Below are 23279 nucleotides of genomic sequence, written 5' to 3'. Positions count from 1 at the left end.
CTATTAAATCCAGTTAATGAACATCAGTGGGCTCATTAACTGGGGAGAACTTTCCTGAACATCATTAATAACCTACTTTATTTCAAAACAGGGCCGTCCGGGATGGCATATTGAATGTTCTGCAATGGCCGGGTCCATTCTAGGAGATTCTATGGACATACATGGAGGAGGCTTTGATCTTCGGTTCCCTCATCATGACAATGAGTTGGCACAATCTGAGGCAGGTGACCTATGTTCTGATTCTTACCATGCTCTGATACCTGCTAGAGAACTCTCAGGTTCACTTGGCTGTGAGTTGGATGTTTCCCAACTAATAGTTCAGACAGCACAGAAGTAATAATTCAGTTAAGTAGACTCTGTTGTCTGTCAAAGGAGAAAATATTATCAGATGTTCACATAAGCAGACTGAAAATAAAAACAATGCTACTGTTGCTACACTTGGCTTTAAGTGATACTATACTTTAAAATTATCTTAAGTTCTACTTGTAAATATCAGACAATAGTGCTTTTTAAATTCAGGTGTTCCTGCTGTTTTATTTTGCAGTTCAGACATAATGGAAAACCATAGTGAAGCTTCCTGCACTATGGCTTGGTGTGATGTCTGAATGGGTTGGGTGTAGCAGCCAAATAGGTTATAATCATTGGGTCTGAGCCTAGGGGTCATGCACAAACTACTTCTTTCCCTAGCTTGTCAGGTCCAGATCTTTTATACATTCATCTCAAGCAGTGATTCCCTTCCCAATCAAAGAATAGTTTGCCATTGCAACAAGACTTAGAAACGATGGTTTGTGTTTGCAATTGAAACCAAACTTGGGAGTAGGTTTCTAATTCTGGGCTAGAAGGCAAGTGCAAATCCTGGTATATTGCAGGAATAGGCAGCATGGTGCCCTCCATATGTTTTGGATAACAACTTCCATCATTCCTTTTTGCTTCAAAAAACAGAATTATAATTGACATTATGGTGTCTTAACTTTGGGAGGCAGTAGCAGTGAGTAGCAACTGCCACAAAGAGAGCCCCATTTGTAAGGCAACTGGAAAAGAGACCCAGGGGCTTTGTCTCTGGGTCACAATGGCGGAAACATAATACAGGATCTGAAGGTGTTACTCTGTCAAAGATTTTGGATTCTAGAGGCTTCCTCCCTCAGTAGTGACAGAACGGCACCAGCTGCCTACTTAGTTAAGTGAGCTTTCTCTTTATGAGGTTTATCCTATTGTCTGAAGTGCTTATCGCTTCCAAACTGCATCTCCTTTCTTCATCCACATAGATTTGCTGAGACCTTCTCTGAAGAGAATGGGAAGGTCTTTTGTTGTGGTATCAGGGGCAGGGAAAGGAGTGCTTTGTGTGTACTTAGGAACTTACATACCTTTATGTGATCTTCAGATTGGGGCGGTGGTGTTGAAACTAGTTTCCTCCCTCCAATGGTGCAATCTTGTGGCTCGGCTGAAGTTGCAGTTGCTTGGTACAGGCTGCCTTCTTTTAACCCCCAAGGTTAAGAAAAAGTGTTGTTGCAGTTTGAAGCAGCGATTACTAGAGTCAGGAGCACTTGCCTGCTCTGAGGCAAGCTGGAGCACCATGAGAAATGAAGCCTGTCTGTTTGATGCATCCGTCGCTCTGTGTCCACCAGAGCGGGGAGGTTCAGTGATGCATTGGCCCCTTCTCCACGCTCCAGCACAGTTCTGACCCTGGGAAAGGGGGGCAATGAGAGGCCTATTAACTGGGCTATTTTGCAGTCACAGGGAAGGTCCCAGCCTATTTTTCTGAGAGCTGCTTGAGGAAAATAATAATTATAAATATGGAAGCATAAGTACTGCAAAACACATACATATAGTGCCTATCAATCTCATAAGGTCAAGGGGGAAATTCACTCTGTAGCCTCTTAAATACTTCCAAGCCTCAGCTGTTTGAGAAAGAATATTTATAGATTTTTGACTGCTTGTGAAATGTGCCTCCACTTTGCCTTCAGTTTTTATCCACACCAAAAAAAGGGGGCCAAGGTATCCAGAATTTGGAAAATACTGATGTTAGGAGTCCATAATTCAATCAATAATATGTGTAATGTTAGATAATTCATCCTACAGTGGTATCAAACTGAAGAGAGAAGTGTGTTGGGGGAGTGGGGGGGGGTGTAAATGGGAGATTGAAGCATTGTTTTTTTCTCTCTCTCCCCATACAGCTGTAATCTAATAGATATCTGTATTATATGATCCTCCCCCATGTATTTTTAGGCATACTTTGAAAACGATCACTGGGTTCGCTATTTCCTCCACACCGGGCACCTGACAATTGCTGGTTGCAAAATGTCCAAATCTTTGAAAAACTTCATTACAATAAAAGATGCACTTCAAAAGCACACAGGTAAGATATAAATATATACATATATTTAAGGAAGGAACACTTTCCATTATTTTATTTTTTAAAATCATTTTTGAGACCAGTTAATGATTAATCTGACTGATTTTTTTTTCATTTATGAAAATTTCTTTTCTATTGTCTTTGGCACCATGGTTTCTACTGTAGTCCCATATCCTCCTACCCTTTTCCATTTTCTTTTTAAAACTCTCAACAGCTCGGCAATTACGGCTGGCTTTTCTTATGCATTCCTGGAAGGATACGCTAGACTATTCCAACAACACCATGGAGTCTGCTATTCAGTATGAGAAATTCATGAATGTAAGTTTACTTCCCCTCTTCATGTTTTCTGCTGTACAAATTTTGGGTTGTAATAATGTGATGTACCAGGTGTTTTCTTCTGCTGACTATATATGTATAATATATGTGCTCAGGTTTAGCAGGTTGGCCTGTCGTTTTATTAATCTCTTACCAGATCTGCACTCCAAATCTAGGTTTTGCAAACCATTTTTAAAAGCTCCTGTATCCATTCACCAATTCTCTCATCCCCAAATCTGCTCAAAACAACTTGGTCAACCTAATCTGTTCTATGTGCTTGATATATCCTATATTTGCATATATATTGTGGTAAAACAATAGTAACCAACAGGAAACTTAGTAGTAGTAGGAAGTTAAATGAAAGATCTCTCTTGGAAAGGTATCCTTCAGACTGTAATGGGCAGTGGCATGGGGGGGGGGAGTAGGATGTAGGCCATCATTATCCTGTTTTTGCCTGAGACCTGATGAAGGGTCTTGAATTTCGTTAATTGCAAACACCATTGGCTTTTTTGTTAATGTGTCATATCACATTATGCTAAGTCACAGCATAGACAAAAATCAGCTTGACAGCAGGTAATAGAAAAGTTGCTTTTCTTGGCAGATGCAGGGTATATCTTGTTCTTGGCTGAAAGTGAGTCTGATATGAGTATTGAAATAGCTAACTGGACAGTATACTTTGCAACAGGAAGACTTCAGATTGTGGGCTCTTTCCCTCCCCCTTTTAGGAGTTCTTTTTAAATGTGAAGGACATCCTTCGGGCCCCTGCTGATGTGACAGGCCAGTTTGAAAAATGGGAAAACCAGGAAATAGAGCTGAATAAAAGGTGAGTGAGAAACCTGTTTTCCCCCTCCTTTCTTCATGAATAGACATTTGTGTATTCATGGTAATGGATCCCATTTTTCAAACTGGCATTTCCTTTTGGTGGAAGCAAGGTCCTGATAATCTTGCATTTCTACAACACTTTCCCCTGGATCTCAGTTAATTGTTAATTCACATAGCAATCAGACTGCTTGTGGTGCAGATCCTAGATCCTTTCACATGCTTTCTTACTGTTTTTCTTCGTTCTTCACATAGATGTGTTTCCTTACTTATTTTTACTATACACACACACACTGCATCCCAAAAGCTAAATTCTGAAACCTGCATAAATTAGGAACATGAAACAACTTTATATCAATGTATTTGTTTTGCATACTTTATTCTGTCATGCATGAGTAAATAGAGCACTGGGGGCTATTGAAGGCAGACCCCTGACACTGGGAATTTCCTCTACCCTTTCTTGGCTTCTGCAATTTATTATGCACTGACCACACATTTCTTATTTTTCTTTTCATCACCTCAGGGATTAGAAATGGTTGTTTTAAAATAATACCTGAAAACCAAACTTCTCAGAATGTACTCAGTCTCATTAGACTTGACTTAACTGGCTTGTGGATTGCAGCTAGATACTTAGGTTTTCTATTCAAACACCTAACTGTTTTGTTAATCCTGATGCTTTAAATGGCTGTATTAGGATGTCAAGGTAAACTATGGTTAATTGTGAAAACAACCCACAGGGAACCTCAGACTTTATGCAGACTTTCTTTTGCATCTGGTTTTGATTAACCACACCTTAGCCCTGCATCCAAACCTTAAACTGTGGTTCAACTAATTATGATTGATTGAAACAATCCAGCTTTCTTAACTCATGATGTAAAGTTGGTTTGTTTGACGTAATCCATAGTTGACCACAGTTTGTCTGGTTTTGACAACATGACACACTGCAGTTAATCAGAAACAGAAGCAAAAGCTTCTGAATTTCTGATTGCCACACCAGAGGGAGGAGGTACACAAGCCCCAGGCTTGTACCTGTCATGATTTCTGAATGCCACTAATAAATCTTATAGTACTTATTGTAATTCATCAGAGGAGTCAGAAGAGTGCTACATTTACAGATTTGATTGACAGGATTGTTAAAATAAAATGCTTTCTCTGTAATGTAAATGTTTTCTGTTTTTTAGCACCATTATATCATATTCTCTTCATGGATTTGCTTTTCTTGTGTTCTTCTTCTCTGATAACTTTTTCTCTCTCTCTTTTGTAATTTTCCATGCTTCAGTCCATAACGCTCTTCATATTTCTTATCCTTCATTTACCTGGCAAGTTGTTTGATTCTTTTCTCTCCTTCCAAAGCTGGTTTCAAGATCTGTGTCTTTTTTCAGTATGTACTCTGAAATGCAAGAGAGAAATGGTGTATGTGGGAGTCTAGTCAGATACTGACTACTTCTTGTATTTCTTGCTCAATTTCTAACTGCTGCTAAAAGAGTCTTTCATGTAAATATGCAATTTCCTGACTTGTGCCACTTGAACCTGAGTTTAGATATGGCAGGAGGAGTGTACAAGCCTGGAGGTAGGGTTGGCTTGTTTTCATCATGGTAAACCATTGTTTATCATGACATCTGAATGTTGCCACCAAGTATGTGGTAGGGCTTTTCTCTCCCACTATCTGCCCGATCAGGTTTTACCCTAGCAAGTAAAGTACTGAAATGCTTTTGGCTTTCTTTTATCTATGGAATACTGGAATCTTTGGCTGAAAACCATTAAGGATGACACAAATGACATGTTGGTCCTTCTTTGTTTCCCTGCCCTCCTTGGCTAGTTTTTATGACAAGAAGCTAGCAGTCCATGCAGCCTTGTGTGACAACATTGATACACGCACAGTTTTGGAAGAAGTGCGATCGCTGGTCAGTCAGTGTAATTCCTACATTGCTGCAAAGAAAACTGCGAGGCAAATGCCAAATAGAATGCTGCTGGAAAATATAAGTCTCTATCTTACACAGATGTTCAAGGTATGGGATTTTCACAAAACCTTTGAAACTGCTGCATGTGTGTTGTAACTGTGTGGGAATGTGTCAGCCTTTTCACTGTTTAGATAAGACTCCAGTCATTCCTGACCATGAGCCAAGCTGGAGATGTTTGTGGGTTGCAGCCCAGCAACTTCTGGAGGGATTCCCTTACCACAAGGAAATAATTGTGACAAAAATGTAGCACTTTTGAAAGAAGGATTAGCTATCAGTATAAAACAGTGGTAGTACTTGAATTGTTTGCAAAGTTTTGCTGTTTCCTGGACATAGATAAATGGTCATCAAGCACTGCTATGCAAAGATCGTAGAAATATTGCAGTCCCCTGTACTTCCAGGAGGCCATGCTATGAGCAATGTTTACTCTTGGAAGTAATGTCTTAATTGCAGCTCCAGCCCAGTGCAGACAGTGTCCAGGAAACTCATTTGCCCAGCAAAGTTTTGTTCACAGCTTTTGGGGCTGGATTTTCTGTCAGTGTTAAAGTATCTGCTGCTGTGTGTTTTTTCAGTTTGTTTTGTGTTTCACTCGCATAGGTGTTCGGTGCTATAGAAAGCGATGAGGCTATCGGATTCCCAGTTGGAGGAAGTGCCCAAAACTTAAATGTAAGTTGTACGGAAATTTTACTGTGACAATCTCAACTCTGCTCATGGCTTTCAGAAAAATTGGATTACATGCTGAAGCAAAGCCACTTTTTCTGCTCATACGAATATAAAATTCTGCAGTAAAACTGAATCACAGAATTACTCCAATTGCATTTAGGTAAGAGAGAAGAATTATATTTGTATGTGAGAGCATAGCAAGGAAGGGCCAGAGTTCAGTTGTCGAGCCAAAGCTTTGCTTGCGAAGGTCATATCTAGATATAGGACTGGGAGGGACTACTGCCAGAAACCCTAGACAGCCGCTGCCGGTCAGAGTAGTCAGTACTGAGCTGGGATTGGCCAGTGATCTGACGTGGTAGAAGATAGTGTCTTATAGGCGCCATTCAACCAACGAGCCCTGCCAGCAGAAGTGTAAGGACTTTGTCTCTTCTCCTCTCTCCCACCCCAGCCAAATTGATTCTTGGGGGTGGTCAGGAGAACCCCCAGAACAGCACACAGGGGGTGGAGGGCAGATAGCTCCATCAGGCAAGCAGAAATGGTTGTGCTGATGGAGCAATCTGCTTAGCTCTATACTGAATTGCTCCCAATGTTCCTATGCTTCGTAGCAGTATTTTCAGAGGAAACCAGAAAGAAATGGGTTGACTCTCAACTAATGGACAAAATGTTTCATTCTGCAGCTTGAATCTACGGTGATGCCATACCTACAGGTTTTGTCCGAGTTCAGAGAAGGTGTGCGGCAAATTGCCCGAGAAAAGAAAGGTAATGTTAATTCTGTGCTTTTTTTACAAATAAAAATCTCCACAAATGTGCAATTGTCTTACGAAATGTCATTTTTATTTGTACCGTAGTGCTTTGTTTTCTTCCTCACACTTGTTCATCTGCTTGCTCGATATGGGTGTGGGCACACAGACGCATGTACTCTTCAAAACTCTTAAAGCCAAAAACTAGGGAGGTGTCTGCCTGCATTTGCCTTGCGTTTTACTTGCGTATGAGTCTGGGCCAGCTCTGCCATTAACCAGATTGAGGCAGCTGATTATGCAAGTCATGAAAGGGCAGCAAATCATTTATTTATTATTACCATATTTTACTGCCGGGATGGAGCAGGCGCTTGTTGGATTTTCTGCCTTAGGTGCCAAAAAAAAAAAAAAGACAGCTTTCCTCTGTACTTTGACTTTGGGTCAGGGTGGAGGATATGCCATTTGTTGTTTTCACCTCAGATAGCAACGTTTATTGGACCAACCCTGGTGTGAATGTCTATGTATGCAAATGTGTTTACATATATGTGTTTGCCCTGTTATTAACAGATGAAAGTAAATGATGGCCCTTATTTGTATTGTGAGTTTTCAGAATGCCGCTTAACATTGTTCCATGGGATATACCAATTAAAACTCGTGTGTTTTGACAGAAAAATCCCCATAATGTATGTGCTTTGCGTTTGAAAAATACATAGAATTTCTCCTAACTGCATAGTAGTAATCTTACTGTGGTATGTCAGGGGTTGTTTTCCCTCAGTTATATTCCTTTGGAGGCATATTTTTGAAGCTGGAAAAGAAAACCTGTGTATTCCGTGGTTATATTTGATAGTGCCTTAGGAGCTAGTACTTAAACTTGGGGTGTGTGAGTCCATCACTTCCTGCAGCAATGCATGGATAAGACTGAGGGGCAGGTGAACCTCATCAAAAGGCAAAGGGCCCTAAACAGCGTTCATTACAACTTCCTATAAAACTCTGAGCTGAGGCAATGCGCCTTCTTATCCTCTTATTTTCCGACATTGCAGAGCCTCATCATTTATATGTGGAAAGCTTTCTTTCTTTCTTGAGAGAGAGAGAGAATTGGAGTTTCAGCAAAGTACTCAAACATTGATCATGAAGTGGAGGATCTTAATTGTGGGATATTAAAATGCCAAGCAAATAAAATTTCCTTTATCCCTGGTACAAGAAGAGTAGACACCAGAAACCCTGAGAGCAACACTGGTCATTCTTAGCAGGGAGCTGATTTGCTTTTTTGATGTTCTAGTGATAACGCACAGTGAATGAAAGAAAACTACCCCCCTCAAATAATTTGATAGCTGTACATTGAAAAGAATTTTTCCCTCTAATGAAGCCTTGCCAAGGAATGTCAGTCGAGTTTTCTTTTCAGCTCCTTCCTTTGAGAATAAGGAACTTCAGATCATGAGTTCAGTCGCCAAACAATTGTGTTGGCTCACTGGAGCAAAAGTGGTGACCTCCATACTGGTGCACCTATAGAAATCTAATAATCTTCTTCATAGTAGTGTTGGTTATAAGTAATCAAATGCATTTATGTACATGCAGGAACAGTGTGCATGCAGACGGGGTGGTACTTGTTTTGATATATCTCTCTCCTCTGCATTGCACCACCAGCAGCATTTGAGGGTGAAAAAGCCCTTGTGGTTCAGAAGTATGTGGCTGTGCAATTGGAGGAAGGAGACTGCTGTAGTGAAGCAGATTGTAGTTGAGCATGCCTTTCATCAGGATTTGGCACATGCTCTTCTATGGATTAACACTAAAACCTTCTGTCTTTGATGTCCCTCTGAAAACACACTGTTGGCGCACATTAGTCCTGAAGTAATTCCTGATGCCTGAATATTACTTCTTCAGAAAATATAATACCTTGGATAATATTCTCACCCTCCGCATAATGGGGGTTTTTTATACACACATCTCTCATTCTCCTCTGCCAAGAAGGAATTTTCTCCTCTTTGCCGCTAAAGTTTAATTATTCATAGTTTTAGGCTGGTGAATATTTATAACTCAGGGAGACATCAATGCAGAGCAACTGCAGAGAATACCTTCCTTCCAGAGCACTTATAGCTTTTTCTTCACCTGTTCATGACAATACTTTTCAGCGTGTATTTAAAGAGGATTTTTTTTAAACTCTCTAGTTTTTATTGAGCTGCTGGGGATGAAGATATTATTTTGATATTTATTAAATTTGTTAGTCACTTTATCTTGTCCAGGGCAACCCAAATGACTTAAAACCAGGCAGACAGAAAAAACCCTCACACAGATACATTAAAACAGAGAGGAAAACATAATCAATTAAAAACATCCTGCCCACTTCTAAAAGACCTATTATTATTAAGATACGCAGGCTTGGAGGCGGGCAAGCAGACTTTAAATCACTATAAGAGGCTAATAGTTCTAACAAAATGGATATCTCTACCTGTTATGTGGAATGGGGAAGAACTGGTTAATGCCCCAGTTCACCTCAACCTTTTTTCATGAGTTGATAGTTTATGCTGCAGTACTTATAACATAATCCTATGTCACTCCAGGAGACTTTTGACTTCTGCTTTCCAAGATGGAGGTTCAGTGAAAAGGAAGGAAGGGGAGGAAAGCAGAGACAAGGACTACAGAGTTGAGGGGGGGGGGAGAAAATCATATGTATTTCTGCTAGCAATTAAATCCCACTGTGTTCCAAGGACCTACTCCCTAGCACATGTGTTTAGGACTGAAGAAGGAGAATAGCAGCTGTGGAGTTCTCCCATAGCATAGTGGAATTGGAAATGTCATTCATCCAAAAGGGGGAGAGCAAACCCATTGCTCCATGACATAATAAAAGGTGGTGTTCCCTTCTCATAAAACATCCACCTGACTAAAAGATAAGAACTTGACGTTGATATTAACGATTTCATTTTATTCTTTGTAATTGTAGTGTTTGAAGTTCTGCAGCTATGTGATTCTCTTCGAGATGATGTCCTTCCCGAGCATGGAGTTCGGTTTGAAGATCATGAAGGTAATTAAGTTGGAAATCAAACTGGGCTCCAGTCTTGCTTTTGACAAGTTAGTACATCCTGGTGTCTGTTTCCAACTAACAGTAATGAGGCGCAGTAACAAAATGAATGAGGTTTGTCAAGCACCCTGGACTCTTAAAAGATGCAATGCTAATCACATTTACGTAGAAGTGGCATTTCAGTAGGATTTTCTTCCAAGTAAATATGGTGATGATTTGGATGTGAAATAGACACAACAGCAAATAATAGCAGCAAGAAATCATAGTTTCTCAAACTTTCCAAGAGTTGTCCATCAATTAAGGTTAAGTGAATTCTGCCTTTTGTGTTCAGCAGTGTGAAGTATATTTTAAATAGTTGCAGAGGAGTTCAGCAGCATCTAGAGGGCCACACATTTCCATCCCTGGTGTGTATCATTGGGATAAATACTTAAAAGTAGTAATATATATGATCATTTATTCCTTGTAATGCTTTTATTGTAGGACTCCCAACCGTGGTCAAGCTAGTGGACAGAGACACCTTACTAAAAGAAAGAGAAGAGAAGAAAAAGGTTATACGTTATTTGAACTAGTTTCTGTCTAGATGTGCCTAATTTTTGTCTAACGTCATTTGGGATGGTCAGAGGAATATAGCCTGCATCAGTCTCATTCCACAAGCACAGCTTCTGCTGGGGATCTTGGACTTTCTAGACCCCACCAACCATGCAAAGACCTCCTGTAGCAGTTGATGGGGCGAGGCAGCACCGCTCATTTGGCTTCCCAATAGGGATACAGCTGGTTAGGGGGAGAGGCAAGGTGGTGGGCGGGTGGTGTGGGTGCAGTGATTGTAGAGCTATATTGGCTCCAATGCCCTACTGGCGCTTTGCCAGTCACCTCGCCCCCCGACCCTCCTGTAATCTGTGGCAATCCTGGCACTTGTAAACTGGGTAAACTCCTGTAATTAAGACACAATCATCTTACCAAAGGACTTTAACATGGCCAGTGTTCCAAGCTCCTTTCTTTCCTTTTAAAAAGCTCTGCAATTTTTCCTGGCTTTTGCTTATCAGAGTTTCTGAATAAGAGAACTCTAGGATTCTCTTGGTATGTTCACTCATTGTAGCTGACAAGTGCCATCTTCAGAGAGAAAAATGAACAAAAATCTTGTCATTTATAAGCAACTAAAATAAAAGTTACTTCCCATTTATAGATGTAGCCCTCAGTGGTGATGCACTCCTATAAAATTAATGACACCATTCTCCCCACCCACCTAACAAGTACCTTCCGACATAAATCTTGAGATTACTACATTAGCACACATACTATTTTTATTGCATTATGGTGAACCTTGGGACGTGCATATGTATGAGGAACATGCAGAGCTGGTGATTTTAATTCCCTCAAAAGTCAAAGACTGGTTGTTCTGGGTAGAACTTTGTAGAGCTAACAGCTTGATTAGGATCCTATTGTATAAAACATAGCTGTGGATGATTTGCTAATAAAATGCTCAGTGATTTACTTCTGTATTTTTTAAATCCTAATGTTGCTTTTCAAATTCTTTTTCCATAGATTGAAGAAGAGAAAAAAAGGAAGAAAGAAGAGGCAGCTAGAAAGAAACAGGAACAGGAGGTAAAGCAACCAAATACTTTTTAAATATACATTTTAAAGGCTGGCTTTAATGGCACTGATGTCAGGCGAGAAAAGGCATGTTTCAGGCTTTATCTTCCGTTTTTGTCACCTATTACTCTGTTATGTGAGCTGCAAAGCAGAGCCAAATTGGTAGAGAGACCTTAATCCACACAGCCCCTCAACTCATATAAACCCCTGTACCACCTTTTGCCCCAGCAGCCATTCCCAAACCATTGAGTACTTTGGTAGACCTACAGCATGAATGACACTCGAGGACTTCCAGCTGAACTCAACTGCTCCAGCATCCAACAGATGCCAAAGACACCCTCTTTCCAGAACCAACAGTATAACATTTGCAGAGAGTGAGATGCAGAGAGACCTGCCCAGCCAACTCTCTGCTTATAGTCATTTATTCCAAACATTTTATGTTGGAATCTTTCAGGAGAGAACATTGGGTTTTGCTGCCAAACACAAGGAAATGGCTTCTCAGTTGTGTGGGGTGGCTTTATCTACAGGCAAAACTGAATCCGCCTCAGTCACAGCCTGGTAGCCCAAACATGCTGTATATTCTCTGCTACCACCATCCCAATCTCTCCACCCCTACCATGTGTACAAAGCCTATTTTTGCTCCTGGCGTATGCTTTGATCATCTGCAAATTGTTCATGTTTTGCTAGGCCTCTGTCTTCTATAGACATATTGCTGGGTTGCATTTAGAATGGCTCTTCTGTGACCTTCTATAGTGTTATGGAGGATCCCTCCAACTCAGCTTTTCAAGGGGCATAGGGAGCTGCAGGCAGGAGGAGGGATCACTAGAATTGCTCCTCCCTACCCCTTTCCACCAATGGGAGTGTCTTGTAAGCACACCTCCTGCTTGGATCTGGATCCAATTCAATATATTTAAAAGCTCTATCTTCAACACCACAAGTGCACAGAGCAGCATCTCTTTAAAAGGGGAATGTCTTACCAATAGAAAGCTAAAATAACAAGTGTCTCTTAAAACTTTATTGGGCATTTGTTTTGCAGGTTGTTCTCACATCTTGCGATACATGGTATGAGAAAATAGAGTTTCAGCAGATTTTGAAGATACTTTTGTATTCAGGACCCAAACCAGTTTTAAATCCAAAGACTTATATGCTTTTCTGACACCCTTTTGCGGGGGCGGGTTGTGTCTTAGGAAGGATGAGCATCAGAGTATCAGCTTAAATTTGTTTTCAGGAATTGTTTTGATGTAGGCAGGTTAATACTGGCTGTGATATTCATGTATTCCAGAGTTGTAACACTTTTTAAATATATTGCAGGCAGTAAAATTGGCAAAAATGAAAATCCCACCAGGAGAAATGTTTAAATCGGAGCATGACAAGTATTCCAAATTTGATGAAAATGTAAGCATTACTGGGATTCTTCTTCCTTGAATATTGTATTTAGGGATCCTGGGGAAAGCTGCTAGTTCAATCCTGGACAAGATAGATAGATAGATAGATAGATAGATAGATAGATAGATAGATAGATAGACAGACAGACAGACAGACAGACAGACAGGCAGGCAGGCAGGCAGGCAGGCAGGTAAGCATTATTTTATTAACATTTGTGTAGCACTTTTAAGTGATCCAAGTGCTTTACGTTCATTATCTAACTGCAATCCTTAGAACACTCTGTAAGACAAGGCAGTATTATTATCCCCTATATTGTATATTGGGGAGGAGGGGAAGGCAGACAGTGGCTGAGAGTTCATAGCTAGAGCTCAACCACCACAATACACCAGCTATACAACCTATGCACGTTTATGCAGAAGTAAACTCTACTGAATTCAATGGGACTTGCTCCCAAATAATTCTGCATCGTATTAAAGCACGTGAGTCTTTTGTTACAGCCACAAATTCTAGAGCCTTTTCATATTTGTAACTTTGGCACATTTTTCACCCCTCTTCAATGAGGATGCATGTCTATGGTTTTCTGTGCATGCAAAGGAAAATAGTGATAAGACAGGTGAGTCCTAACAACCCTACCTCCTGCACCTAGAGGAGACAGACATGTTGACTACTACCTGATACTTAATAAGGAGGTTCAGCCTTAAACTCTTCCAAATCATTTCCTAACTTGATGTGTTACTGCTTTTTTTCAGAATCTTTTGGAGTTACATATGTGGTTTATTAGGCTTGAATAAATAAGCAAAGAACCCAGGTTTTTATTTTTCTTGTTGATAATGCCTAATTACTGGTGAAAAGGGATAATGCTATTGCATTACCAAAGCTGAAAGAAACAAAAACGTTGAGATAACATGGTCCTAAGATAATGAATTAATGTTTTCCAGGGGTTTCCAACTCATGACACAGAAGGCAAAGAACTCAGCAAAGGTCAAATGAAGAAACTAAAGAAACTCTATGAAGCACAAGAAAAACTGTACAAAGAATATCTTCAAATGGTTCAGAATGGAGTTGCAAACTGAGAACAAAGCTTGGACAATCTGCTTCTTAAATAAAATATACAGCTGGATAAACTTTGTGAGGGGAAATGCGTTTTCACTGGGCTTTAACTTTCCATATTGTGCTGAACAAAAAGTAACGCTGCAATCCTATACACACATGGGATTAAGTCCCATTGAACACAATGAGACTTACTTCTGAGTAAACATGCATAGGATTGCACGGTTAATATCACCTTGTTTAAAACGTCAATAAAAGTTTTGTTAGTTAAATAAGGTTCTGTAATATTTTTATGTGATACAAGTCAATAAACTATTTGCTAACTGTCCCTAAGAAGATTTTTTGGGTGAAATAGAGGTGCGTAGGGGGAGGGGGGATCAGAGACAGTGTCCTTTCCATCTCTACCATCTGTAGCAGCATCAGGTTGGACTTTTGCTCCATGGAACTCTGGATTCAACCCCTTAACTTTAGCTGGACTTGTATCTTTTGTGAGAAGTCATTCAAGCCAAACTCACAATGTCTCAATTCATCTGTTAAAACTATGGGGAGAATTCTGTTTGTAATATGGATAGTACATGCGCTTAGCTTTGCTCAACAGAAGCAGTTTTTACATGTGCTTAACTTGGGTAACCAAGTGCTGCCTCTGACATTTACTTTCTGAACTGTAAGCCTAAGAACACACCTGCTTCAATTCATTTCCTCTATGTGGACTCCACAAATGCCATGTCTTTCCCCCCTTAGTTTTGTTGCTCCTTTTGAGGAGCTTAAAAGGATAACCTTGAGGAAGTGGAAAAGGGCACCAGTGTTTTTCTCCAGCAGGAGCATTCTGCTGGACTGAGCTGCTTAAGCAATGTGTAAATGGAGTACAGTGTCAGTTAGTGTGGACAGCGACTATTGGTCACTGCCTCTACGCTTAAAACATACTGAGGAGTGGGATCCCCTAAGGCAGTGCTGTAGCTAAGGTGATGCTCTCCAAATGTTATTGAACTATAGCTCCTATTATCCCTGACCACTGGCCATGATTGTGGGGGCAAGTGGGAGTTCAACGACATTCAGAGACCACCACTGAGGCTGCCTGTACTCTAAGGAGAAGCCCTGAAATTAAAGTGCCTGGACATTTAAAACAGACTTAATAAATGTTATATTTTGGCTGTTGGTTTTGAAATAAAATTGGCAAGAAAATCTGCAATGCCAGATAAATGGTATCCTGGAAATACAGGGTACTGCAACTTCCTTAACATCTTTGCACAGCAGTGCTTGGTGATTCTTGGCCAGGAACAAAAAGCACTGCCTTGGCTCCCTGGTTAACATGAAGACACTGGCAGTTATCTTAAGCTGTGAACGAGACCTTTTTTATACTTGTCCACCTCCAGGTATTTCCAGCTTCTTTAATAGAGAGAATACAAGGCTGTACAAGAGTTAAATACTCATGGTCGGTTTATACAATCAGCAGATGGCATCATTTAAGGCAGGCATGTTCAACTGGTCAATCGTGGAGCATCCCTGGTCGATCACGTGATCCTGAACGATGCCCCCCCCCAAAAAAGCTCAACAACTTTGGTCAACTCAATGGGTAGATCACTGCCAGATTTTATACAGTGGGAGTAGATCGCAGTCTCTTGGGAGTTGGACATGCCTGATTTAAGGGTATGATGCTAGAATACTCCTTTCAGTATAAACTGGATCATGTCATGAGAGGTTCTACAAGCTTTCTCTCTCGCGTGCTGTACTATTAAATCTTGGCCATTGTTTAAATTGGCCGAAACCCAAGGAGCTATATAGGTTGCATGAGATCATCAAGCAACCTTCGACTAAATGGCTTCTATAGTCTGATATGCATCAAGCTGAGTTCATCATTCACGTGCAGGTGTGCAGGCTTCAACTTGCTTGGCACTTGTTGGATAAGGAACTGCTACCATAAATTGCTTGTTGCGTCAAGAGATTGGTTGTAACAGTGGCTGCTCTTGATAGCAACTGGCACAGAATGTCACTCTGGGGATTGCAATGCCTAATGTCCTACACTGCACATCTCAGGGCACTGGTTTTCAAACTACTTTCAGAAACCTCATGGATTACTTAATGAGAAAGATCCATTATGATATGCAGAGAGTTTGCTTCCTGCAATTGGTCTTGCCCTGCAATGTGCAGCCAGGAGGATGTGTATTGTAGGCTGTATGCTCAGTTCACACAGAGCAATGCTGAAACTTGGTCAGTGCCCCATGTATCTAGAACATGCCCACAAATTCTCAGGGATGTTGTGGCAGGGATGCTGAATTATCCAAAGAGAAAACACTGTAAAGTGTTTCTGATGGAAGAAAGGTAAAAAACCCCGCCACTCATCCTGTCATACACGCACCCATTAAGATATCAACTAGAGAGGCTCCATTCTGTGTATCATCTGCTCATGAAATAAAATCTGTGTAGAAACGGGGCCGCCTCATAGGCAAGCATATTTTGACTTCATTTGTACTGCCTAACAGTGTGATTCCTGTTTAAATACTTCAGTGGAATTCTTTGTTCTTATCAGATACTTGATAGCACACCATTCTGCGATATTGTTTCTCCTCGTGACAGCTGCTTGAGACCTCTTTGAAGGAATGTGCATGACAAAACCTACAAATAAATCCATGGATCTGTTACATTCCAATGCTCCACATACCTGTGAATTTTGTCTACCTTCTACTCCTGAATGACTTTGATAGCATAGGCAAGCAGGTTCCTGTCAAAAAGGAATGCAACCAACATTTTTTAAGAATGTGAATCTTTTTGTGCAGGGCCCCCAAAGGAGAGGTGCCTCATCAACTAAGTCAGATAGCACCCTGATATCTACTCCCATCCTGCCTAAGGAAACTAGAGCTCTCCCTAAGGGAGAACTGGGCACGCAAACGGATGATGAGGTAAAATAGCTTTTGTAGTCAAGGCTATTTGATAAAGAAGAGGAAGATGTACAGCCCATTTTCTAGAATCCAGCAACCAATGACACCATCTTGTTCACTTCCTTGGAAGCAGGGGTGTTTCTCATTAGTTCTATCCAAGCCTTTCTTCAAGGAATTCAGAGTAGCCATTTAGCTTCACAACAGTTGGGTGAAATAAGTTTGGCTGAGAGATAAGTGTTATGTCTGTACACACCCTGCCAAGGTTTTGGGACTAAAATTCAAACCACAAATTACTGAAAAGCTTTACCCTGGCATAGGTCTCATTTGCTTGTTTGCTGTGCTCTTTGTTCTCTTGAAGCTGCCCCCAAAAGAAAACTGTTCAGCAACATAATACAAGTAAAATTTTATACCCTTGGAAATGGCATATTTTGGAAGAGGGTGCATTTCAGTGGGTGGCACTTCTGTGGAAAGATGCACAGTATTGGAGTAGCACATATCATTAGGGAATTATGATTCTGGCAGTGCTACAAAACACCAAACAGGATCAGCAATTGTGCGTTTAAAATCTAGTATTGTTAACAATATTACCCTCCATTAAAAATCACAAGAGGGGCTCAGAGCATAAAACAAAACACATCAATAATAAATAATATTATCAGATACATTAAAACTCTCCCAGTACCCCCCCTCCACATAAATCTCAAAAACAGCAGTGGGATCCTGCTTCCATAATCATCCTACAGCAGATGTGGGCACAGAACCTATTTTTCTAGAAAAAATAGCACTGTGTATGGGGGAGCCTTTTGGAGTCGAGGTGTTGCTGAACTACAAACCCCATCAGCCCTGGCTATTGGCCATATGCTTGCTGGGGCTGTTGGGAGTTGTAGTTCAGCAACATATGGAAAGATAAAGGTTCCCTACACCTGTCCTATAGCAACAGATATACTACAGACTGCTCTACCAAACATTGGGAAGTTCCAAAGGTCTTACTGTGTATGTTACTCTTTGACAATAATGTTTTATTTCTTCGTTTACTTCAAAATGTGATAAGTCAGCCCTGCTGTGTTTGAGGGCCTTCATATTTATTCCGAGTGGAACCCTGAACTTCTGCCTGAAAGTCCTGGCTTGATACCACTGACTGGACCAGACAGGACTTTGATCCGATACTGCAGGAGCTCTAACTTTTTGTGACTGGACAGGAGGAGAAAAGAGTGATCTTACTGAATGAAGGGTATCTGGCACCAAACATGGCTTCTGTTTCAAAGTTTAAAACGATTTCAGAACTATCTTGAGGCAGTATTCTCAAATTTTCCCCTAATTGGTAGTGTGTAAAATGTCAAAGACTATCTGACTATTCAGGTTTAGCAATGAAAGTGCACAGGCTAATTGTGAGTGCTGTTAGTGTGTGTGCTGGAAACTTGCTTTACAGAAATTACTCCGTTGAGAAGGTAGGCAGATTGGTGTGCTCTGATTTTTGTCTTTGCAGCAATGATTAATATCTAAAGAAAAAAACAGCCCCACCCCACACCCCACTTCAGCACTTGAATTACTTGGTCAAAACAACTTGACAAGGGCACTCCTCTGCATATTTTAGGGATTTGGCTTCTTGCTTTCAAGGACATGGAATCAGCACTGGAGGGGTGGGGAGCAGGGCAGGGATTGGCATCAGTAGGTATCCACCAAGGTCCACATCCCAGGAAGAGGATAATCCCTGCTGCTGTTCATTCTTTGCTGTTGCTGCTTACTCAGAGTGGGAGAGGAAGTCTGAGAGAACAGTGTCAAGGGCAACAAGGTGGAACAGCAGGAGCATTCTGGAGGGAGACCGTGACAAGGGGAGTGAGTGGCAAACACTGTCCTTCCTCCTCATTGCTGCTGTCACCCACCCATCTTGGTGAATGAGCAAGGCGGAGCAGCAGCTGCCACAGCTTGCTCCTTGATACTTCCATTCTGGCTCCCAGCAAGTAAGTGAGTAAGCAAGCATGCAGCAACTCCTCCTTGCCAGCCTGCTCTCCCCAGAGTGGTTAAGTGAACCAACGTCCCACCTGCTTGCCTGCCTACTCTTGCTTGAACCCAGAAGGTCCAGATAAAGCTGAAAGGGACCCGGGTTTGAAACCATGGAGAGCTGCTGCTGGCCAGTGTAGACTTATTGAGGTAGAGCCTGGATGAAGAGCCTAAGCCTAAGCCTTCTGGGCCTCTTCATTTGACTCTCAGGACTCTTCCACAGACCACCCCTTCCTTGAGTACTTTTGCTCGTCTGGAAGGCAAAAATATAGGTGTTGTGTGCCATGCTCTAATTATTGCATGGCTGAAATGTAAGCTTGAGGCACATCCGTCGCTCTGCCTACTGTTGCTTCTGGCCATATGCAGCCCCCGTTAAGTTGACCACAAGGAAACGTGGCCCTCAGCCTGAAAAGGGTTCTCCACACCTGAGCTGGAACAACCAATTTTCTGACTTGTTGTAAGGCAGCTTCTTGTGCCTCTGTGAGGTGTGCACTGAAATAGCTGGATAATCTGAGGGCATCTTAAGCTTACAAGGCAGGCTTAAGCAGTATGTGGACCGAGAACTCCCAGAAGTGCAAGCTGGATTTCAAAGGGGCAGAGGAACCAGAGACCAAATTGCAAACATGCGCTGGATTATGGAGAAAGCTAGAGAGTTCCAGAAAGACATCTACTTCTGCTTCATTGACTATGCAAAAGCCTTTGACTGTGTCGACCACAGCAAACTATGGCAAGTTCTTAAAGAAATGGGAGTGCCTGATCACCTCATCTGTCTCCTGATAAATCTCTATGTGGGACAAGAAGCTACAGTTATAATTGGATATGGAACAACTGATTGGTTCAAAATTGGGAAAGGAGTACAGCAAGGCTGTATATTGTCTCCCTGCTTATTTAACTTATATGCAGAATTCATCCTGCGAAAGGCTGGGCTGGATGAATCCCAAGCCGGAATTAAGATCGCCGGAAGAAATATCAACAACCTCAGATATGCAGATGACACAACCTTGATGGCAGAAAGTGAGGAGGAATTAAAGAACCTTTTAATGAGGGTGAAAGAGGAGAGCACAAAATATGGTCTGAAGCTCAACATCAAAAAAACGAAGATCATGGCCACTGGGCCCATCACCTCCTGGCAAATAGAAGGGGAAGAAATGGAGGCAGTGAGAGATTTTACCTTCTTGGGCTCCATGATCACTGCAGATGGTGACAGTAGTCACAAAATTAAAAGACGCCTGCTCCTTGGGAGAAAGGCGATGGCAAACCTAGACAGCATCTTAAAAAGCAGAGACATCACCTTGCCAACAAAGGTCCGTATAGTTAAAGCCATGGTTTTCCGAGTAGTGATGCATGGAAGTGAGAGCTAGACCATAAAGAAGGCTGATCGTCAAAGAATTGATGCTTTTGAATTATGGTGCTGGAGGAGACTCTTGAGAGTCCCATGGACTGCAAGAAGATAAAACGTATCCATTCTTAAGGAAATCAGCCCTGAGTGCTCACTGGAAGGACAGATCGTGAAGCTGAGGCTCCAATACTTTGGCCACCTCATGAGAAGAGAAGACTCCCTGGAAAAGACCCTGATGTTGGGAAAGATAGAGGGCACAAGGAGAAGGGGACGACAGAGGACGAGATGGTTGGACAGTGTTCTCGAAGCTACAAACATGAGTCTGACCAAACTGCAGGAGGCAGTGGAAGACAGGGGTGCCTGGCGTGCTCTGGTCCATGGGGTCACGAAGAGTCGGACACGACTAAACGACTAAACAACAACAACTGAGGGCATCTTGCCTTAAGGGTGCCCCTCTGCAATCTGGAGTTGGCACTGCATGGCAGCAGAAACTTTCTGCCCCAAGGGGTTTTCTAACCCTTTCTCCTGCAGCTGCTGTCACCACAGACCAACCCTATGTCAATTTCAATGGAGTTTCATTCTAAATCAATATGTCTCTAGAAATAAAGTCACTGACATTTTAAAACTGGAAGTAAATAGTAAATATGCCATCCTGCTTTGCTTCCCACCCCTTTTATTTTGACACACAGATATGAGAAATTTGAAACTAAACACAATGACACCCTCTGGAACTCATGGTAAAGTTGGCCTTGGGCCTATTTGCATGTGCGCTCATGATGCTTACCATTATGCGCATAGCAAGAAGCCCAACTTTGAATCTTTAAATTAAAATAACTTTTACAAAGTTGTTACACTGCACAGCGGGGATTACTGTGTTCCGTCTTACAGGCCTGTGATGGATTTCTAAAACGCTGTATGTTCAGAGGGTAGGAAGTTGCGAATGCAATTTCTTGCCAGGATGTGAACACGTGATTCCGCACAAATGTGCAATACGTTTATTCTTTGCTTGAGGCTTTCTTGCATTATTCATCACCATAGCACCCCGTCCCTTTCAAACGGGAGTAGGGAACTGTTGCTGATATCCAGCTCCCATAATCCCTGACTATATGACATGAAGGCTGGAGCTGATGGGAGCGGAATCCAGCACAAGCGGAAGGGCCACTGGTTCCCACTAAATTACCTGCCAGTAAATTTACTTATGCGTCGAATCACTGGCACAATACTCTCCCTTTCACTTTAAAACGCCCTCAGCCTCGAGGTGAAAGTCGACTAGCTCTAGCTTGGCGCCAGTCCATCACAAACGCTGCCATGGCAAAACGCAAGCATTAAGTTAGTGCAGAGCCGACCGCCCCTTCCACCTCCCCACCCATTGTTTCCTTAAACAGCTCCTGCTCCTTTAAATGCCGCGGCGCGTTCCAGCGCCTCCCTCGCTCCACCGGACAAGCCCCGCCCACCCCACTCCTCTCGCCTCGCCCCCTTCCCCGCATCGGAGAATTCTCTCGCGCTTTGAGCGGTCCCGCGCACGCGCGGCTAGCGCGAGCTCTCCCACCTTCCCCACGCTCTGATTGGCTCATCCCCTTTCTGCCGGAAAGTCAACATGTCCCGCGTGTGGAGCAGCGGCCGCCGCTAAGCCTAGGCCAATCCGAACGGCTCTTACTGCGCGCGGCGCTGTCGCGTCGGCCAATGGGAGGCGGCCTTCTTTAGGGCGGCGCAGCCCCGAGTGAGTCGGAGTGAGAGGATCAGCCTGGGCGCTGCTGTTGCGGGCGTGAGGAGACGCAAGGGCCGGGCCAGGTGAGTTGGGGATAGCGGGGGCTGGGCCCGGGCGAGGCGGGGCGCAGCGCGGAGCGGGCCTGTTGTGCTGCTGCTGCACACCCGGGCTGAAGGGCGGAGAGGAAGGCGAGCAGGCCCCGTTGTGCTGCCGAGGCCCGGCTGACGGGGGGAAACAGGCAGGGGAGCGGGTGGGGCAGTCCGGTCCCAGCACGGGCACCATTTTAAGGAGCGGCCTCGGCTCTGGGCGCGGCGGAGCGGCTATTAAGGCTCCGAGATGCGGCGCTTCAGCGAAGGGGCGGACGAGGCGCTTCCTCGCTCTCTGGCGGCGATTCTTCACACGGGTTGCCGCAGGCGGATGGGAGGAGAGCCGCTTTTTTTCCGCCGCCTCAGGGCGGACCCCGGGCTCATCCACACACGCGCGTATCGCTTCCTCTCTCTCCCGTACCTCTTCTCGACCATGTGCTCTGCGATTTCTCTTCCCGTCCTGCTGTCTAAGCCACGCCGCTTTAAAAATGGCTATCTAGGAAGGTGTGCCGTGGGAAACGGGGGCGGGAGTTGCGGTGCGGGGAAGTCAGTTGGCGCCGTGTGTGCGCGCCTTATGAAAGGCTTGTCGTATAGATAAACACCGTGAAAAGCGCCCCCCTCTTTTTTTCTCCCGATGTAGGCCCTGCAGTATGTAACCTGGCAGGCCCTTGTTTTTCCTGCCAGCGCCCTCTAGTCACTGCTCCTCTCTTCCTCTCAGCCTCCCCCCCACCCGCTGTATAGAGAACACATAGTTTTGATCCTGCCCGAGGGTTTCTGACTGCAAGTTCTGTAACGGAAGCCATAATTTTCCTTTGTGGTTTGGCATCGCTACTTGTAGCTCTTATTGCAGGGGCCGCACCGTCTTCCAGGCTTAGAAAGATAATTGACTCACACTTGATGCAAGTTTTGAAAGAGTCTGATAAATGCAAGACCTTGGGGACGCAAGTTTCATCATGCTGGACTGGTCAGTCAGCTCGGACAAACTTTTAAATGTAACACTTAGCTGATCAATGTGAAACTCAGTCAAAAAAAAAGAAAGAAAAGGGGGGGTTGAGTCAGTTTTAAACTTACAGCACAGAAACCCATTCCTTCAAAAATAGGTGGCATTGTGGAAGATAATATTCAGTAATGAATTGTGTACACAATAACACCATATGGGTTGAAATCTTCCTGTAGTAGAATCTCAGCATGACTACTGTTTGTGTTCCTTAGCATACAGATTCTTTCCCCTGTTAGTTTGCAAACGTTTGCTCCTATTTACCATTGCTTCATCTTGATTGCTCCCATTTGAATACTCAGGGGATTGATAGGAGTTGAAGTCAACTGCAGCTGGATAGCCATGAGCTCCTATACATTATAAGAATTAAATCCCACTTCATGAC

At 42.8% G+C, this 23279-nt stretch overlaps 2 protein-coding genes across 5 annotated transcripts in view; both read left to right on the top strand.

Moving 5' to 3' along the window:
* CARS1 (cysteinyl-tRNA synthetase 1) overlaps positions 1-14215 on the top strand; it is a 33428-nt gene extending 19213 nt beyond the window's left edge. For both annotated transcript variants that reach the window (XM_083588421.1, XM_083588420.1), the window contains 12 exons: positions 92-220; positions 2227-2356; positions 2568-2671; positions 3394-3491; positions 5307-5496; positions 6043-6111; positions 6786-6867; positions 9784-9864; positions 10342-10409; positions 11404-11463; positions 12763-12846; positions 13776-14215. In XM_083588421.1, coding sequence (XP_083444547.1) covers positions 92-220; positions 2227-2356; positions 2568-2671; positions 3394-3491; positions 5307-5496; positions 6043-6111; positions 6786-6867; positions 9784-9864; positions 10342-10409; positions 11404-11463; positions 12763-12846; positions 13776-13910 — 1230 coding nt within the window. In that variant the 3' untranslated portion in view covers positions 13911-14215. The remainder of the gene's footprint in view (positions 1-91; positions 221-2226; positions 2357-2567; positions 2672-3393; positions 3492-5306; positions 5497-6042; positions 6112-6785; positions 6868-9783; positions 9865-10341; positions 10410-11403; positions 11464-12762; positions 12847-13775) is intronic.
* A 7330-nt stretch (positions 14216-21545) lies between these two features.
* Positions 21546-23279, top strand: part of NAP1L4 (nucleosome assembly protein 1 like 4) — a 36395-nt gene continuing 34661 nt past the window's right edge. The window contains exon 1 of one of the 3 annotated variants that reach the window (XM_083588656.1): positions 21546-21894. The gene's annotated coding sequence lies outside the window, so the exon portion shown is untranslated. Of the gene's footprint in view, positions 21895-22487; positions 22862-23279 lie in introns of those variants that run through there. The other 2 variants (XM_083588658.1, XM_083588657.1) reach the window with 2 other exon arrangements.

The sequence above is a fragment of the Podarcis filfolensis genome (genome assembly GCF_964270895.1).
Source record: "Podarcis filfolensis genome assembly, chromosome: 1".
NCBI classification, from domain to species: Eukaryota; Metazoa; Chordata; class Lepidosauria; order Squamata; family Lacertidae; genus Podarcis; species Podarcis filfolensis.
Note: the sequence above shows the minus strand (reverse complement) of the source record. Positions and strands in the feature narration are given on the sequence as shown.